Raw genomic sequence first — 19,035 nt, 5'->3', positions numbered from 1 at the left:
CACGAATGTTCCTTGTTCAGTCAACTTAAAAAGTCAAAAGATCCCAATTTCCTAATTAAGGCCTAATTAACCCTTGATAATTATCCGGGCCACTACGGTGTGTGTACATATATAGCACATGTTATATAGATTAATATTATAGGAAATAGCGTATAGTATATAAATATGCTTCATGCTTGGTATATTTTAGTTATGAAACGTCAATCAGGATTGGGGGCTATAAGCCAATTAAAGACATTTTTTTCTTTAAAGAAAAAGCAAATTAAGGATTTTGAAGTAGTAGTTTTAAGCGGCCATCTTGTAATGCAGATAATTAATTGTAAGATTTCCAGCTCCATTTAATCATCATCCTTATGTAAATTAGTTTGAAGTAGATCGATATTATGCGATCTTATTACTGCGGACAAAAGCTTAGTGACACGAGGGAGGAGAGTAAATTAAAGTAAATGAAACAAGGCCTGTGCCGACGGGTATTACAATGAAGTTAACATTGGTTTCCACCACTAAGATTGTCTCACACATGTGGTCTCTAATTATGTAGAGAGTATATAAATAGAGGCACCATTTTCCTCTATATTGATAATACATTCAAGCCTAGCCTAGCCTAGCCTAGCCTAGTATTTCATTTCTTTTCATCAATGGAAGCAGCAAAGGAAGGAGGCGTTGTGAAGAAAGGGCACGAAGAGGGATTGAAAATGGCGACCTCTCTTCTCCAAGAGTTCGAACTCCCATTGGGACTTCTCCCTCTAGCCAACGTGATCGAAGTAGGGTACGTGAAAGACACAGGGTACATGTGGATTGTGCAGAAGAAGAAGGTGGAGCACGAGTTCAAGATGATCAGCAAGATGGTTAGCTATCACACTGAGATAACCGGCCACATTGAGAAGAAGAGGATCAAGAAGCTCAAGGGAGTGAAGGCTAAGGAGCTCATGCTCTGGCCTCCCGTCAGTGAGATCACCGTTGACGATCCACCTACTGGGAAGATTCACTTCAAGAGTCTTGCTGGAATCACCAAGACTTTCCCTGTTGACGCATTTGCTGCTGGCCAGTGATTTGCTTCATGGTTTTCTTGTTTGTTTAGCCAGAATAAAAGTTGGAAAGTATTCCGAATATTTATCATGTTATTGTTGGTTTCAGTTATATATATGCTAAATGGTTTGAGCAAAAAGGTTCTCTCTTTTAAAAATAAAATAGTTAAAATAGATATGGAGGATGTACCCTCTTCACTCTGCAATCTCAGCCTGACTCTCTGCCCCCTGCACTTTCTAATCAATCAATCAATGCCTTCCAACTAAGCAGTCGGACAGTGAGAGAGGGTACGAGAGAGTTGGAGCCTGGAGGGACAACAAGTACAGTGTATATGTCACTATGTCAGTATGTGTACGGGGGGCCGGGGCACTTTGCTTGATACAATTTTACTCTGTTAACCAAAACCTTAACACACCACAGTGGCAGAGCCAATGATCTTTCTATTATTATTTATTTGATATAAAGACCGAAGAAGACTGCCCTGCACTCATCTCTCAAATTTATCAAAATAAAAGTTTAAAGGTATTTTGGAAGATTTGGCACCATTTCCAAATGTTGAGGTATATCTATATATACACACTACTGTGCGCATGGCTCCAGGGAAATTTGCTCTCCATTCTTAAAACAGTTTTTCAAAAGACATCCTCAAAAAGGAACGGAAATAGCAAAAAGCGAAGGCAGCTTTAGAAAAGCAAGTACTAAGAGACCACCTAAATTTAAGACACACTTGAGGACCCGCAGTGGCCTGTTGAAGTGAATAGAAGCAAAGCCTTGTCCGGTGGTGGTCTTAAGTCTCAAGTCTTTTTAAATCAGCATGGTGGTACGTACATGCAAAAGGCAGAATACCCAATCATTTCTTATTATGCTGCAACTTTATCAACACAAACAAAATAAATAACACTAGACAATTTTGGGTTATTGGCCCAAGATTCTCTTATTTCTCTTTCAAAAGACATTCAGCCAATCACTACTATTACAGTCTTTAGGGATAATAAAGGTTTGACCGAACTTAGTATCCAAGAGTCTTAGAGCAATCAATAGTTAAACCCTTTACCATTGATATCATAGCAGGTTCTCAACCACCGGTTCAAGTCACGGAAGTAATCATCATAAATTGGATTAAAATGTCTTACTATTATGTAAAAAAGCTCAGTGAAGTACCAGCCTGACAGAGAAATGAAAAGAAAAATAGCTAATACCATTATATCAGGTCAGTGTCGATAGAGTCCGCCGCTATGAACGCTGGTAAAATTTTAGAGGGGTGTACTAAGACCAAACTTTCCAGCATTTATCATGGTTGAAGGTAATTTTATGGCACCGGGAAAGACACTCCCTTGTTGTGTAGCGCTTTGTCATTTTCGGACCAAAGTAGATCAACACGAAGGACAGAAGCAGCCTCCCATTGCTTTCAATACTTGGATTTATCATCTATGTACACAATCTCTCTCTCTCTCTCTCTCTCCAAAACTTTTAACTGAGCAGAGAGTATTAAATTGTACACTTTTTTTCAGCTTTTCTCTCCAAAATATGGAACATGAGACACAAAAATAACCCTGCGATTAGTGAAGAAACTATAAGGACATCCATTGGAATTGGAAGGTGAATAAACCAGAGAGAAAGAACATATATTTCTGCAACTTTGAACTAAAAGAAGCCATTTCTCTTATGGTTTCTCTGCCTTAAACCTCCATGAAAAAATTATGTAGCTGATTATGTAACAGGTAAAACTTAGTATGACTTTGAGTCGTAGAGATAGTGAATACTTGGACAGTTACCATCTACTGCTGTATAATTGAGCATTTGTTGTTCTAGAGACTGCAATTCCTCAATGAGTCCTCCAATAATTGATGGCTTGGGCGGATTAGCTCCATCACTTTCTCTCCATTCCTGTAAATTTTAAATGTTGGAACCGTTCTAATGCCCTCAGCTTTTGCTATTGCTAACAGATCCTCCACATCCACCTTCAATCAAAAAATAAATAAATGTTTACATGGCCAATTTGCCTGGCAGATAGTACAGAACAAGATCATTCAGTATTTTTCTCAAGCACAATCCAAACCATCACAAACTAGATTTTAAAACAAAGCAAAAGTTGGATTCATTATTCAAGGGATTATAAAGGGAAAGAAACTTAACAGCCCATATGTATAGTGGGAACATGTCAACACAGTATGAGCTTATTTCAAACACCTTGCAGAATGCAGTGGAATGATCTAAAACAGTATGAGGCAAGTAAAGACAAACAGGTTACCTACCTTCAAAAATTTAACAGATGGATATCGAACACAAAGCATATTTATGAATGGGGATATTTCCTCACATTGTTCATTTGATGCCACTTTGAAATGAACTACTGAAACACCTGAAATTTTTAAATTTTCATTCAGACAGGACTGTTGAGATAAATTGAAGAGTGGAGCAGGAACAAAAGATAAGCACCACTAAGCATTAACAAAGGCACTTAAACTCACCAGGAGATGATATTGCAGCTTTAAACTTATTTAGACTTGAAACTTCTTCTACTTCACCACCAAAGTCCACACTATGAACTTCCTCCCCACACGATTTCTTCAATGCAATTTGTGCACGCTGTAGAGATTCAGCAACCTCACTGTCTCCAGGAAGTTCCTTCCTCAAGACCTCGTAATCTCTCACAGCTTCTGCCCACCGTTCAAGCTATAACATCCCACAAGATAAAGATACGATGCTGACTATTTAAGTATAAACAAACAAACTGAAAAATCAAAGAGCTAAGACAACACTCACCTTTGCATTTGAGACAGCCCTCCTTAGAAGGGCCTTGGTGTAATTCGGTTGGATTTTGAGGGCTTGGTTGCAGTCCTCAACAGATTGTTCCCATAGCCCAAGCTTAGACCAACAAACTGCTCTATTACAATAGAGAACAGAATTTGAACTATCATATTTGAGGCCTTCTCCATAAGCTGAGCAGGCTTCAGAAAATCTTCCAGAGCTAAAAAGATCTTTACCCCGGGAACGAGCTCTTGCAACCATTTTCACATTAGTTAACACCCTTGCAACTTCAACATTACTATAATCAATCAGGCCTGCCTTCTCTGCTGCCACAACTGCATTCTCAAACCTGCAAGGAATCTACTGACTTTTCTCACTCACCCCAAAAGCCATAACTACTCTGCATTTGAATTTTATACTTCATAGCATACCTTCCCAATGCCATCTCTACCTGGGCTTGGACATAGAGCAGGTAAGCTTCAGCAAGCATACCAAAGAACTTGGTTTGTGAGCAGAAAGGAGGATAATTATCCAGCTTAGGAATGGTAGCAAGGATAGACTCTGCTTCGTCAAGCTGATGGAGCTTCAAAAGGCCTTCCGCTTTGCAAGCAACAAGCTGTAAAAGCCATACTAATAAGTTACCAGTTTGATACTTTGCTCCACATCAATTAATAAAAAATAAAAAATAAAAAAAGGAGAGATCTGTGGCTAGGGATTCTACCTGAGGAGAGGAGTCTGCCCCAATTGCCATGGCCGCATCCGATTCGCTAACTGCACTCTTCCAATCACCAATATTTCGGGCATCTGCACAATGGGTCAGATGCTTCTCCAATGATTTTAGCTTCTGCAACTCTGATTGATCGGGCTTTTGCCCATGGAAACAAAGGTGGCGCTGGGCATATTCGACTTGCCCAAAACTATAGACAATCCAGATTAATAAGTTATTTGATCCAGGAATCTCTACCCATGAATCTTAATTAGTCTTTCAGCCAATAACAACAAACTTCGCATTACTCAACAAATGTGTAAAGGCAGACGCTCAATAACTCAACAAATGTAAATTTACTAAGGATGAGAAGATAGAGGAAAATTAGAAACCCATATTAATCATAACTAATTCCAAAATTGAACAAAGGACCCTCATAAATGATAGCAACTTCAACAACCACTCAAATAGCAATCCGCCATTCTAATTGGGTACCATAAAATGGAATAGAACAAAACAAGAAAGGAATTTCAGAGGTAGGACTCCAGTTAACCAATGCAAAAGGGTACAAAAGTTAGCAAAAACCAATCACACAACGAGAAGACCCACAGAAAATAGATCCAAGATGCATTATGCACCAGAACCAATAAGAAACACAAAAATGCAGATCAAAACAACAAAGACCAATCACATTAATCCAAGCAAAAAGTCCCGAACCAGAAAAAGAAACTTTTTTTTTTCCCAAGCAACCAAACATAGTAACAAAAAACAACAAAGGCTAAAACCCACAAACCTCCAGTTCTAGTTTTCAACACTCACCGGAGATAAAGAGATGCCAGCCTCTGGTGCGCCCTCCCATAATCAGGCTCCAACCTCACAGCCTCCTCACACTCCCCCACCGCCTCGCCCAATCTCCCCAGCGCCGTCAACGCCGCTGCCCGATTACTCCGGTACGCCACATTTTCCGGCGACAACGAAACAGCCCGATCATACAACGATAAGGCCTCCACAAAATGCCCTCTCCTATACAACTCATTCCCCACCTTTTTGACCTCCTCAGGATCAGTACTTGTCATTGCACGCTTAACCATTACTGCTTCTCCTGCAAACTGTATATTCCCAGTTACATTAGCAGCACCACGCATTATGCTACCGTGGCCATAGTTACCAGTCCCAGAACCCAAAACATCAGGCCTAGCTGCATTTCTAGGAGCCGTAGCAGCCTTTAAGATCTTCCCAGGGGGGAAAATGTTGCCACTGGGTAACACATTTGTGGTCGAATTCGAGGAAGCTGAAGTTGCTCCATTGCCACAGCCATTGCTTCTACCTGAGTAGATCAATGGGGGTCCGGCCGAGACCGATCTCCGGTGACCCGGTTTCGAATCAGGCGTTGTTTTAATGGATCGGAGGCAATCGGGGGCAATTGGGCTGGTTTCGGACAACCCCGAGAGCTCTCCGGAGTGGTTGTTTGGCTTACTTTCCGATCTTTTAGCCAACTGGGTATTGGTATTCTTGCCCGAGAACGAGCCAGACGAGCTCGAGCTGCAGCTTGAAGTGGCTGCACCACCAGCACCATTAACTACTGAGCCCCGAGTCGTCAAGGGAGAGACGGGTGAGCCCAGATCGAGTTCTCTGAAATCAGGCTTGTTCTGGTCGCAACCAAGAGAGTCCCGGAACTGCGTTGTAAAAGAATCGAGGCCCATTTCTTCTATAGGTTTTGCAGAACGTGACATCACGTACAAGCTGCAAAGGTTGTTTGCGAAGACTGGGATAGGCTTGCTTGTGGGTCTACAAAGTATGTTCTTTTCGCAAGGTTTAGTGTCTAAGAGTACAAAGAAGAGAAGTAATAGCAGAGGGAGTGTGAGGAAGACATAGAGAAAGAGAGAGAGGGCGATGGGGATCTCGTGATATAAGAGGATGAAGCAAAGAATGAATGTGATGAGTGATAGAAAGTGCTTTTGAGAGAGAGAGAGAGACAGAAAAGTCAGAGCGAGATGATAATGGGGATTTGGATTTGGATTTGGATTTGATTTTGATTTCTCCCTCTCTCTCTCTCTGTGAAAATGTTCTCTCTTCTCGTTCTCTCTTAACGAGCCAGAAGGCCCAGAACCACCTCTTCGGTCTCTCTCTCTCTCTTTCTTTGATTCTTTCTCTGAGAGTCTCTCTCTCCTGTCCTCGTCTCTACGGCTACCTCCTTTCTTTTCTTTTCTTTTCTTTATTTTTTTCTTTTTTCTTTTTCTTTTTTATTTATTTTTTTGGTTCTGGACGGCAGAGCATTCACTCCCTCTCTCTTAACAAATTTTAGCTTTGTTTTTCAGAGTCTACTACAATCCCATAATTTTCAGTACGGCGGAGTAAAAAACCGTGAATATTTGCATTCTTTTTCTTTTTTTTTTCCTAAATCAAGCGAGGGCAAAGGAAAGTGGGTTACAAGAGATCAAACAACTATAAAGGGGTAGTAGGCACCCCAATAACAAAGTCCAAACAAAAAATACAGTACAAAAACAAAAAAAACAACAGGTAATAGTATCATTCATGATCCAAAGGCCGCACAAGACGGTAACAAATGGCAAAAAAACTTGGTAAAGAATTATACGCGGTGAAAGTAGCAACCACTGTTAAGTGATTATTACAGGAAAGGTACCGAAGAGAATCGAATAAGAGCCATTGAAGGACACACACCAACAACAAAAGTCTCATCCACTAGTTCAAACCGCATCGGAACAGGAAGACAAAAATCCACAGAAAAGGAAAGGAACAGAAAAACACAACAGAAAAATATAGAAGGACAAAATAAAAACAACAAAAAAACCACCACTTCACAAAACACCAAGACCAACAGAGGAGAAGAGGCGAATGGAAGTCCGGCCACCCCAAATGGCCAAAAAACAAAAAAAAAAAATAAAAAAAAAATGTTAGGGTTTTCGGGGGTGGCCGACCCACCCCCAAAGGCCGAGCCACTCCCAGATCAGTCGTATGGGGTGGTCGAAACCACCCCCAGGCCCTTGAGGGTGGTCCAGCCACCCCCGTAACTGAAAGGCGCGTGAGTTTCACGCACCAGCGAGTGTGAATCACGTGTTGGCGTGTGAGAGGCGGCACAGAGAGCAACTGGTGGTGACCGAAAGTTGGGGAGCCGAAGAAGAAGGTAGACAGGCACGAGTGGCAACGGGATCGATTGAAGAGAGTAAACCGGGTTTTGAAAAAACCCAATCTAAAATTCAAGCAAAAATGGGGAGAGGCGGAGCGGTGGCAAAGGCTAGGCAACACAGCAGATTTTAAGTGGTTGTAGACAGCAAAAGGCGAGGAGGTTGAAGGATGACGGTACAACGGACGGCGGCCAGGGTAATGGAGGTCATACCTCCTTCCTAGGAGTCACTCATAAAGAGGTGGTGAAGCACTACCAATAAATGTGGAAAGAAAGTACAGGGATTTCAGAGTTTTTCAGGAGATCGAGATGCAAGGGTCTCAAATATTTGTTTCCTGTGAATATTTGTACTTGTGTTTTCATCAAGTTCACTTGTTCTTAGCCACTCTCCAAATTGATGAGCCTATTTGTACAATATATTGTGTTCAATTTTTGCTACTTACTCTTGTAGTTGATTTTTTTTTTTTTTTTTTTTTTGCTTGTTTTTAATACAAAAATAAGAATTAGGAATATAAACACCACTCAAAGCTGACATGTTTTTGTGATAATTTCTATTTTTCATCAGGTAAACTCATGAGAAAAAACATAACATGCTTGAACTTTGTGCAAACACATCCCATGATTAAATATAGCAGGCCTCTTTTTTTTTGTGTGTTAATATAAATACACTTTTTTTAGGAGATAATTAAAAGGCTATATTTGAACAGAAGCATGTAAATCTTAGAAGATCTAGACTCTATCAAAAAAAAATCTATTGAATTTAGACAATGCCCTATTATTTATGGAGTTCACATCTTTAAACATCACATCATTTAAAAAAAAAAAAAAAAACAACTTATAGGGAATAATACACATGTTTTAAATAAAACTCCTAAATCATCCTGAAAATCTCTACATATTACAAATATAATAATTTTAATTTGGAATTTAAAAGTCATACATTGTAAGCAAATAAAAATGAGACCTTGACTAGAATTTGGGAAAAGAAAAAGTAAAATAATAATAATAATAATAATTTTGTACAAGTGTTTTTGCGGAATTGTGGCAATCATATATAGTTATTGTCCCCAACAAGGCTCTAATGGGAGGCATTTAATTTTATTTGTTATAGAAGGATGCATAATTTGAAGCTGAGCTGGCCTGGGGCCGGTGCTGGAACCTGCCCTTGTCATTAGAGTGTTAATGACGTGCTTACGTGTACTTACTCAATATTAACCTCTTTCCCTTCTCATTTTTCCATGCATTAGATTCCGTACTTCCGGGATTTCTGTTGTTACGGAAGGTAATAAGTTGGATGACGTGAAAGACCCTCTTCCAAGTTACCATACTACCCTTGCTTGACCAAATGAGTGATTTTTGGAGTTATTTGAAATACTATTATGGTCAACCACATGCTATTTTCATTTTGGTATGACAACTAACTATATATTGTTTCTTTCCTTGGGTTGAGACGTGTATCAATCTTTTAATTTTTTATTTTTTATTTTTTATTTTATTTCGTTTCGTTAAAATTTTTCCTAAAAATAACCTTATTTAAAAAAAAAAAAAAAAAAATCGAGGCGTTGTTATTTTTACAAATTTCATTAAATCCTGACCAACGTTTAAATCTTTACAATTTTTTTTTCTTTTTTTTTTCCCTAAAAACAAAAAGGTATTTTAAAAATTTTGGCATCCCTCCGTTAAGATTTAACTTACAAATCCTAACAAATAGATAAAATTGAAAAATTTAAAAATGAATACATTAAATTGAGAGTTTTTAAAATTTAAGAAAGTAATTACAAACGTGATAGAAGTTAAGGGAGGGGTTAAGTGAATTTTCATTTTCCTTCTGGTTTCTTGCCTAACTTTGTCTTCTGATATTGACCATTTTGTTCTTAAGGGAGATGCTCTTTTTAGTTATTCTAGAGATTAATTCTCCTGAACTTTTGTCCTTATGAAACTTTTTTAATTTAGTTTCAGATATTAATTTAAGTTTATATTGCTTTCAAAGTTGGAATGATTTGAAAATATCTCATTGTGCAAATATCATGTACATACTTTAACTAAATGAGTCGCTTCTCATATTATATTTGAAAGCATTATAGTGGAAAAGATCATTTATTGTAACTTTTTTTTTCTATTCAATTAAAAGGAAAAAAAAAAATAGTGCATATTCCTTTTATATATATATATATATATATATATATATATTATGCAACTAGCTTCTAAAAGTGGTCCTCGGATAGGAGGTCAATTATGACCCTATTCGCCTACCTCGTTTCATGGGAATCCAGAGTAATTGATATATGTCGTCGATTAACAAGACAATCACAGCAGTAGATTCAACGAGTGATTAGAAATTAGAAATTAGAAATTTATGTATAATCACTTCACATTTATATTTTTTAAGAGAAAATTTATCACCAATTAATTAATATTTATCGCCAGCTTTTCTTTTAGGTAGAAAATTTTGACTGCATCAAATTAATTCATCATGCACATGCTATTTTACCACTGCACAAAGATTTTTTTTTTTTTTTAAAGTAAGACTTTCATGAGCATTTTATGTTGTCACTAGCTTTTTGATATAAACTTTCCAGCAAATTTAAACATCATTATATAGTTTTTTATATTAATTTCAAATGTGAAATACTAAAGACTACACTCTCCTTTCACATTTCTTTCGATAGATTAATTCGGCAGTGTCAGATCTTGGTTGAGGGGGAGGGGGCGCTACCCCTGACTCTATTATTTGATTTTTTTTCGTTTTGTTTACTTGCTTTCTGTTTATTGTTTTGTTTTCAGTCCGGTATTGAGCCGTGGGCTATTAGATTTATTCCCTCTAGGTGGCTCTCTACAAACCTAAGAGGTGAATGTGTTTTCTTCTAATCCTTTTGAGGATTTAGAGTTCGTAGGTTTCGCTCTACGGTTGAGATGTTTAAAGTTAGGAGCAAATATCGGTTTTCTATTTCTAGATAGGCTTGGACTAGTGCGGGGAGCGTGGAGGATGTAGAGGGGTTTTCTCTCTCGGTTCTGCACTTTCTGTGCTGTTTCAGGAGTCGTCGACAACGTTTGAGGAGGAAATAATGATGAGTTGCACAATCTGGAGTATTTCTTTTCTAGGGCATCAACAACGTTTTGATGAAGAAGAAGATTGATGTTTGGGTGCACAATTGGATTGCTTCTATTCTAGCATGGGAATAGACTTATTATTGAGTAGGTTTTGGTGGGGTTTTATTATAGTACGCGGATAAACTTATTTCAGAACAGGTTTTTTTGGTTTCGAATGAGCCTTATATAGATCTACCAGCGACTCCCTACGCTCTATGCTGGCCAATGTTATTTAATTTATGTTTTTTTGACTTGTTTAGATTGTGTTCTGTTGTTGAATCTCTGCAGCATGCCATGGTAGACTTTAAATCTAGCTTTTAGATTAGATCTTACTCTTTTATCTTCTCATAGTAGAAGTTATTGTAAAAGAGAAGTATTTTTCTGTGTCCTTCTGCTAAGGCAGCTACCCTCCAAGTCAGGTATTAGTCATGTACTTTGTTTTTAAGAGTATTTGTACCATTAATTACAGTTTTTCGCCATTTGGGTCTCAAATTATAATGAAGGTTATTTCATTATTCAAAAAAAAAAAAAAAAGATTGATATGGCAGTGTCCACCTATGAACTTTTGAATGATTAAGGGCTGATATGTACTGCCACATCAACTCAACGAAATAAGAGTGGGATGGGTTGTGTAGCATTGCTTATTTCAAATGGAAAAATGTAAAATTAGTCTGTGTTTATCCAAATTTACAAATCGGTGTCAAAATAAATTCAAAGGCCATTGGGATAGTCCTTAGAGTCAAATTCAATTAAAATATTTGACAGATGTCGTTAGGTGCTACGTTAACACCAACAATTGAACAACACGTGTCATTCTTAATAAAAAACTATAAATATATAAAACTAAAAAAAAAAAAAAAAAAAAAATTGAAAAAATGAAAGGGGTAACCGGCAGCCACCTCTATTTTTAATAAAATTGGCAGTCACCCTTTTCATTTCTTCTTCTTCTTCTTTTTTTTTTTAAAAGAAAAATTATATATTTGGATTTTTTTTATTAAAAGTAACACATGTCGTCTAATTATTAGTGCTGATGTGGTACCTAAAAAAATCTGTCAAATGTTTTTTTATTAAAAGTAACACATGTCGTCCAATTATTAGTGCTGATTAGCAAATTGATGTACAAGGGGTGCTTTTATATCATCCCTCAAATAAGACTTTTTGATCTACACCAAAGAAATTATGTTCTATTTTTTTTTTCGATCAATTTTCTTAGAAACATATATATTGACTTACCCGCTCACACCCCGGCAACCTCTCTTGCTACTTTCCTTTCTTTTTTGCAAGTACTTCCTATAAAGCACCATAAAAACTGCTCTAACAGTGTTAGGAGTTAGATGGAGTTCCCCTATAAAAGTAGGATCATCCGCATCTAACTTAACATGCATGGTTTATGTTGGTACAGTTTCCGGTATGGTGTGAATCTGCACGCTCTTCTAATATTCTTCGCGCTTCTCAATAATTCTGCAAAACAACAAAAACTAGGGACCCTTAACTGTTGGGGATAAATTCCACTCAACCCGATCCAAGGAGGAAATAAACATTTAACAACTACTTCAGATAAATCAGAGAATTGGGATAAGACTTATGGTCCAATCAAATAAGAAGAATTATCAGATCAGAAGTCTAAAAAGATATCCAATTAGAAGTCTAATAAAGGATTAAAGTCCAATTAGAACTCTGACAGCAGTTCTAGATCAACAAGGAGTAGGAGTCCTAATCCAGGTTTGACTCCACCTTTTTGCCTATAAATAAGCCTATACCCTAGGTATAAATTAAGACTCAATTTCACGCATAGAACATTATTTTCTCACAGAAGCTAACTTAGGTATCGGAGCGGGATCCCCAGAAGGGTCCCTAGTTTTTGTTGTTTTGCAGAATTATTGAGAAGCGCGAAGAACATTAGAAGAGCGTACAGATTCACACCATACCGAAAATTGTACCAACAGTTTATTATGACCATTTCCATTTTCCACTAATCATGTTACCCTAGCAAATCATCTCATTTAATGAAGGCAATGACAGATCACGATAGAAGCTCAGCAACGAAAGATTCTGCCGCTTCATCTTATTTAAAGGTGCATTTGTAATTTTGATTTCATAGGTAAAAAGTAGAACCAAGGAAAAATTGCATATTTCCGCACCGCCCCTCACCGTCCTTACCAGTTTTCACATTGATATTTGTGGGCACGGGTTGGATTTTTGCCAAACCGTGCGGGGAGGGGCGGGGCACGGGTTTAGAATTTTTTAAACACCGGATCCCCGCACCGCACCATATAAACCTAAAACACCTAAAAATAAAAAATCCTAAACCCCCTGTTTGGCGACTCCAGCGACTCCGGCTATCCCTCACGAGTCACACTTTCTTCATCTTCATTAGTAATACTAGCTTTGGATTCTTTGGCTTTGAGGACTGGAGGAGGACGGGCCTGGACAACGGCTGAGATTTGCGAAAAGATCAAAAGAAGATGAAACCTAAAATTGAAAGTTTGAAACGATGAAAGTGAAACACACTGAAACCTGAAACTTTGAAAGGAAAAGAAAGAGACAAAGCCACGTGGGTAATCTAAAGGTTGAGATACATTTTCTCAAAAAAAGAGAGAAAAAAATACATTTCAAAGTGTTTTACAAGCATGCTACAGTTGTTAACAACTCACCCACTTCAAACGGTGTGTTTGGTCGTTTAATGAACATTATCAGGCTGCATACTGATATGGTGCGTTTAGGAAAGGGTGAAAATAAACAAGTAAAGAACAAATTGAGAACAACTCCCACGGGCCACGCATACGGTGCGTTTAGGCTAGCTCTCGGTCTCTCTTTAAAATCTTCTTTCATTTTCCTCATCTTCTTCGTCCATCTCTCTACAGACACCGGCTCTTGGTCTTTCTCACTTGCTCCTCTACTTCTTCTGGCTCTTCAGTTCTTCTAGGGTTTGCGGAATGGCGACCATGGAGAGTGACAGGAGTGGCATCACCATTCCGACTGGTCGATTGCGATTGCGTCCTCCGTTCCTTGCCGGACTGTAGGTTGGTGTTTCTCTGTTGCTTAAATTTCACTATGTTTTGTTTGGTTGCTTGTTTGTTTCTGAGAACACCCCCCCCCCCCCCCCCCCCCCCGGCGCCCCACACAACTCGCACATCCCTGCCCCGTATCACCCCACACCGCACAGATTCTTCAATTTCTGTGCAGTTTACGGATCCACTTTAAGGAACTTGAAGGGGTGCGGAGCCGGGCCGAAAAGGGGGAACCCCCCCCCCCCCCCCCCCCCCCCGGCCCATGCTCACCTCTAATAAAAGGTGAAGGGGTAAAAAATCTTCAAGTTGATGCGGGTAAAAAATGCCCACTAAAGACTATCTTTTTATTTTCTTTTATCATCTTAAAGTTGATGTGGTTTTTAAAATTACTGTTGAATCAAAATTCAATAGTAATTCATTCCAAATCTTATAATAATTTTAAGAATCACAAATTTAAAAAAATAATTTCTAATATTACTGGCTTGCAAACTCTCCAAATTAAGTTTCAATAAATCAGAAAAAATAAACCAACCAACCACGACCACGTAGTGTAATTTGAGAAAAGTTCCAAGGATAATGGATAAGGGCATAAACGTCAAATGAGAAAAGTGAAGGGGTAAAAAATTGAGGAACACGGGTGTGAACTGGAGACAGCAGGAGGTGGCCATGTGCAGAGTGCCATGCCAGCTGGGCCATCCAAGGAACCCTATGCCCTCCCAGGCCGCTTCCAGCTAAGCACATGAGGCGCCAAAACAATTAACGCCGTCGGATATTCCAATTTCCCATCACTATTTAAGGTACCATTCTCGTCAGCCACAGTTATTTGGAGCCGAGCCGATCCGCCTTGTCACAGACGTTGACATGATCGGTAATTGCCACGCTCAGACCCACACCATCGGCTCGGCTCCCCCAGCCTCAACTAAGTCCTCCTCCTTTTATTTCTATATGGATATTATTATATTTTTATGGGATAATTGCACCGTTGGTCCTTGTGGTATACCATAATTATTTTTTAATCCCTATGGTTTAAAAAGTGCATGAGAAGTCCTTGTGGTATGCAATAATTACAAATCGATCCCTAACGAGTGACGTCAAATTCTGTTAAAATTTTCAACAAATTCCTTCAAATACCACATCAACGCCATGTGTCGCCATCTTGTTGGCGACACGTGGCGCTGACATGCACATCTTAATAAAATAATATAAATTTATTAATAAATAAATAAATATACTTATTATTATTATTTTTTTAAAAAAGAAAAAAGAAAAAATGGGGCAAGGGGCAAAGGGGTGGCACGCGGCCACCCCCTTGCCCCATTTTTTCTTTTTTTGTTTGTTTTAAAAAATAAGTTTATTTATTTTTTTTTTAATAAATTTATATTATTTTATTAAGATGTGCATGTCAGCGACATGTGGCGCTGACGTGGTATTTGACGGAATCTGTTAAAAATTTTAACAGAATTTGACGCCAGGGATCGATTTGTAATTATTGCATACCACAAGGACCTCCCATGCACTTTTTAAACCATAGTAAGTGAAAAATAATTATAGCATACCACAGGGACCAACGGTGCAATTATCCATATTTTTATTTGCGAATAAATAAGAGTTAATTACTAATCTATTTCTTCCATTATAAACATTACATTTTTTTTTTTTTTTTTTTTTGGTGTTTCAAGGTCGAAAAAAGGTTTTATGGGAAAAATAATCTCTTAACTTAAATAAAATGAATAAGATCTATTTTATAGTCTAAATTAAATTTTACATAGAGATATATTTATTTGCACAACTTTTACATAATGATTGCACAACAATGCTGATGTGTTTAATATTTTTTTAAAAAATAAAATGTTGGACACATCAGCATTGTTGTGCAAAATTGCTGTACAGTTAACATATCTCTTTTACATATATAATGATGTATGTAGAATAATGTTTGCTACACAACATTTGTAAACACTTTGTACAACAAAATTGATGTGTCCAGCATTTTCACTTCTTTTTTTTAAAAAAAAAAAGAAAAACAAAAACAAAAACGTTGGACATATTAATTTTGTTGTATAAATGTTATGCAGCAAACATTACTCGATGTATATATTGTCACATGGGATACGTTATTTTGACACATATTGTACATAAATTATACACACAATACCTTTTGGGTGACTTTTTATTTTATTTTATTTTTTTTAAAACGTCAAAAAGCATTGTGTGTATAATATGTATACAAATAACATATCTCAATATATTATCAAGTCATTTAAAATTTTTCAAATGACGTAACACCATGTAAATGGTTAAATACAAAAAAGAAAAAGAAAAAGAAAATATGGACCATAAAATCTAACTTAAGATAAGATTCAAAATTAGGATAAAATTATATGTTATGATTTAAGGTCAGTTGAGATAAAGTGTTTAAAGTGAGACCTATTTGATCTCCTTGAAATTATGCTCATTAATATTACAAAAAAAAAAAATGTAAAAATAGTGATTTCTCTTTATTTATATATAAGCATTTATTTGAGTGAGACTAGTTAATTTGATGTCATTGAATATTCACATTTTTTATAATTTTTTTTTTTTTAATAAGCACATTTTTATAAGTTAATATAAGAATAAGAGTGAATCAACTAGTTAATTTGATGTCATTGAATATTCACATTTTTTATAATTTTTTTTTTAATAAGCACATTTTTATAAGTTAATATAAGAATAAGAGTGAATCAACTAGTTAATTTGATGTCATTGAATATTCACATTTTTTATAATTTTTTTTTTTTAATAAGCACGAGTGAATCAAATATATATATATTATTATTTGATGTTTTATCCCACGTCTCATTGGTTTCGTGTGGTAGGCTTGGTAATCGTGCGTCCAAGTTGCCAAGAGAACAAACCACGTTGCCCTACCGCCAAATTGTCGAATGTTTTATTTTGTATTTTTTTTCTTCTTAAATTTTATATAAAGTATAGTATTACACTAATTTGCTTGGGGTAAAGAAAATGTGTTGCACGTCCAAAAACATTATAATTTTTATTTTTATTATTATTAATGTTGTTTGGAGTGTGCTTTTTGTATTATATGTTAATGGCACGTGGATGCGGTTATATGGATAAACCCAAAACCACTATCTGCATATATGGATAGTAGTTTTTACTACCGCATTAGCATCTGCATCCGCACATATGGATAATAGATATATGTAGATAGCTGAAAGTAAAAATAGCAGAAATGAATAATTAATATCTACTCGCACATACACCTATACTTGTAACGGAGACTTTCCAACTAAGAGTCCTCTAGATACCAGCTCCTTCCATAGTACATAATCGTTTCTAGGCACTTCGAAAAGTTGGCTATGACTTCAAGGCTTTCTCCACAATTAAGATAAGATGGATAATAGGTTAGAAGATATCATATTAATTGCTTTAAGTTGTTGCAAATACATTCCAATCACAATAATCATTCTTTATGAATGAATCATCCTTATTTGCCGTTAGGTTAAAAAGCAAATCTTCTGTTCTCTCTCATGCGATTTTTTTTCGCTAGTTTCTTCTCTTTGTAGCCGTCACAGGGAGGAGGGAAGGGTTTCATCTCATCCCTCATTTCCTCATACTTTTACCCTTATGAAGCCTTTTTCTTTATTTGTAGTTTGCTTAGAGGTTTCTCTAGCACTTTTCACATCTTGATGAAGTTCTATCCATCGTCTAGTATAACTTATATCGCCTAAAATTGCAAGCTCAGTATCAAGGATTTTATGTCTCCAAGGGGTAGCTCAATCGGTTGGAGACCACGCCTCATGAAGCGAACGTCACTAGTTTGAATCCCTCCTTCCCCCTCTTGTGTGAACATGTCAAAAAAAAAAAAGTATCAATGATCCATCACTGCGCCGCCTGTATTCTCTTCTACGTTGGAAATTGTTTTTGTCCAAGTTCTTAGATCTGGTTTTTTAAAAGTTAGATCTACGTTCCTCCGATGGTCTCAGCCTCCAACGAGACATTCCACCATCTCCATCGGCGCTCTAGCTCCCTGCAGCCGCTAGTTTTTCTCCTTCCGACCTCCAAGCGCCGGTGCGTGGATCTCATGCGCCACCCCTCATGAAGTCTTCCTCCACTCCGCCTGATGCTGCAACTGCTATTATTGGGTTTTTTATTTTTTATTTTTAGTGTATTTGTTATGTATTTTTGCAGCTATGTTTGTGTTTTTCTACTTCTGTGTTGTGTAGGTTATTGTCTCCAAGATCATATATGTGGCTTTATCTTTTACGGGAGACTTTTCTAACTGAGTTTGTGTTAGTGCCTCTCTTCTTCAGTTCTGGATTTTGACTCTAATAATGCTTTTACCTCTTCAGCCTCCATTAGGTGGTTGTCGTTGTTTTCAAGTGGCGGTTCAGATGGATTCGCTTTAATCTATGCCCCTTTAGCTTATGTAACCGTCTTGTGCGGCCCATTGAGAGGATCAGGTTATTTGTCTGACCAATTTTTTACTCTTTGTAATCATTTCAGCACTGTTATAATTTGTTTTGAGTCTATTGTTAGAAAGCTCACTCATTTTTCAATTATAGGATCGTTCACTCATCCTTCATTTTCAGATCAATAATGGAAACGATCTTCCCATGTAACTATTTTCTTACTCAATTAGAAAAAAAAATAATAAAAAAAAAGACAATAATGTTAGCAACCGTGCAGGTGAAAAGAAAATTCCAAATTACAGAATGCTGGCGCGACTTTGTTGTCCAATTAAGATGCATCATGCATATTTTAATTACATATGTTAGACTTATTTTGTATGTCATGTTGAATTTTGAGGCAAAAATAAAAAAATTCAAAGTACGCAACGAAAAATACTAATTTAATAACTTTGACATACATCCAGGTATTGTTGAAGCCCATTATTGATTTGAAGCAGGACAAAATCCAAAAAGAAATTCTTCTAACTTATGCCAATTTTGCTTATATTGATGAAATACATAAACTTTTATTTACAAGCTATGTTAAGAACCCTCGATTAAAATTTTACTTTTCACTATTTTTCCCATCAAATAATAATGATTTTAATTAGAATTCCATTATTAATAATCTCTCTAATGAAAAAAAATAAATACGATTTAGTAGACTATTATATGACTATTAAACAACTGAGAAAATGTTATGAAAACCAGCTTTTAGATCAACAAGGGTTTTGTTAAAAAAAATAATCAATTTTTAATTTTTAATGTCACGTCATTCCAGTTATATATTAATCGTATAAGAATCTAATAAATAATATTACTCAAATAAACTATCAAAGGACTTCAACTTAT

At 36.8% G+C, this 19,035-nt stretch overlaps 2 protein-coding genes across 5 annotated transcripts; one reads left to right on the top strand and one right to left on the bottom strand.

Annotated features, from left to right (window-relative positions):
- The first annotated feature begins 638 nt into the window (after window positions 1-638).
- On the top strand, window positions 639-1,052 carry LOC133860295 (uncharacterized). The gene has a single exon (XM_062295929.1). It carries the CDS (start codon window positions 639-641, stop codon window positions 1,050-1,052), a length of 414 nt encoding a protein of 137 aa, XP_062151913.1.
- Window positions 1,053-2,398: 1,346 nt separating this feature from the next.
- LOC133861357 (inactive TPR repeat-containing thioredoxin TTL3-like) lies at window positions 2,399-6,661 on the bottom strand. Of its 4 annotated transcripts, none has more exons than XM_062297129.1 (8): window positions 5,306-6,661; window positions 4,502-4,697; window positions 4,212-4,396; window positions 3,796-4,129; window positions 3,501-3,705; window positions 3,285-3,391; window positions 2,793-2,990; window positions 2,399-2,582 (listed from the first exon to the last, which is right to left on the bottom strand). In XM_062297129.1, exons 1-7 carry the CDS (start codon window positions 6,217-6,219, stop codon window positions 2,838-2,840), a joined length of 2,094 nt encoding a protein of 697 aa, XP_062153113.1. In that variant the 5' UTR covers window positions 6,220-6,661; the 3' UTR covers window positions 2,399-2,582; window positions 2,793-2,837. The 4 variants fall into 4 exon arrangements, with proteins under 4 accessions (XP_062153113.1, XP_062153112.1, XP_062153111.1 ...); XM_062297128.1 differs by having other exon boundaries at window positions 2,805-2,990; XM_062297127.1 differs by lacking the exon at window positions 2,399-2,582 and having other exon boundaries at window positions 2,593-2,990.
- Window positions 6,662-19,035: the final 12,374 nt, after the last annotated feature.

This window comes from Alnus glutinosa, chromosome 2 (genome assembly GCF_958979055.1).
Source record: "Alnus glutinosa chromosome 2, dhAlnGlut1.1, whole genome shotgun sequence".
Classification (NCBI taxonomy): Eukaryota; Viridiplantae; Streptophyta; class Magnoliopsida; order Fagales; family Betulaceae; genus Alnus; species Alnus glutinosa.
Note: the sequence above shows the minus strand (reverse complement) of the source record. Positions and strands in the feature narration are given on the sequence as shown.

Coding starts and splice junctions, on each gene's coding strand:
- LOC133860295 (XM_062295929.1), top strand. CDS start 639: ATGGAAGCAGCAAAGGAAGGAGGCGTTGTGAAGAAAGGGCACGAAGAG.
- LOC133861357 (XM_062297129.1), bottom strand. CDS start 6,219: ATGTCACGTTCTGCAAAACCTATAGAAGAAATGGGCCTCGATTCTTTT. Junction 4,698..5,305: donor CTGGCATCTCTTTATCTCCG/GTGAGTGTTGAA, acceptor GATTGTCTATAG/TTTTGGGCAAGTCGAATATG. Junction 2,991..3,284: donor CATCTGTTAAATTTTTGAAG/GTAGGTAACCTG, acceptor TTTTGATTGAAG/GTGGATGTGGAGGATCTGTT.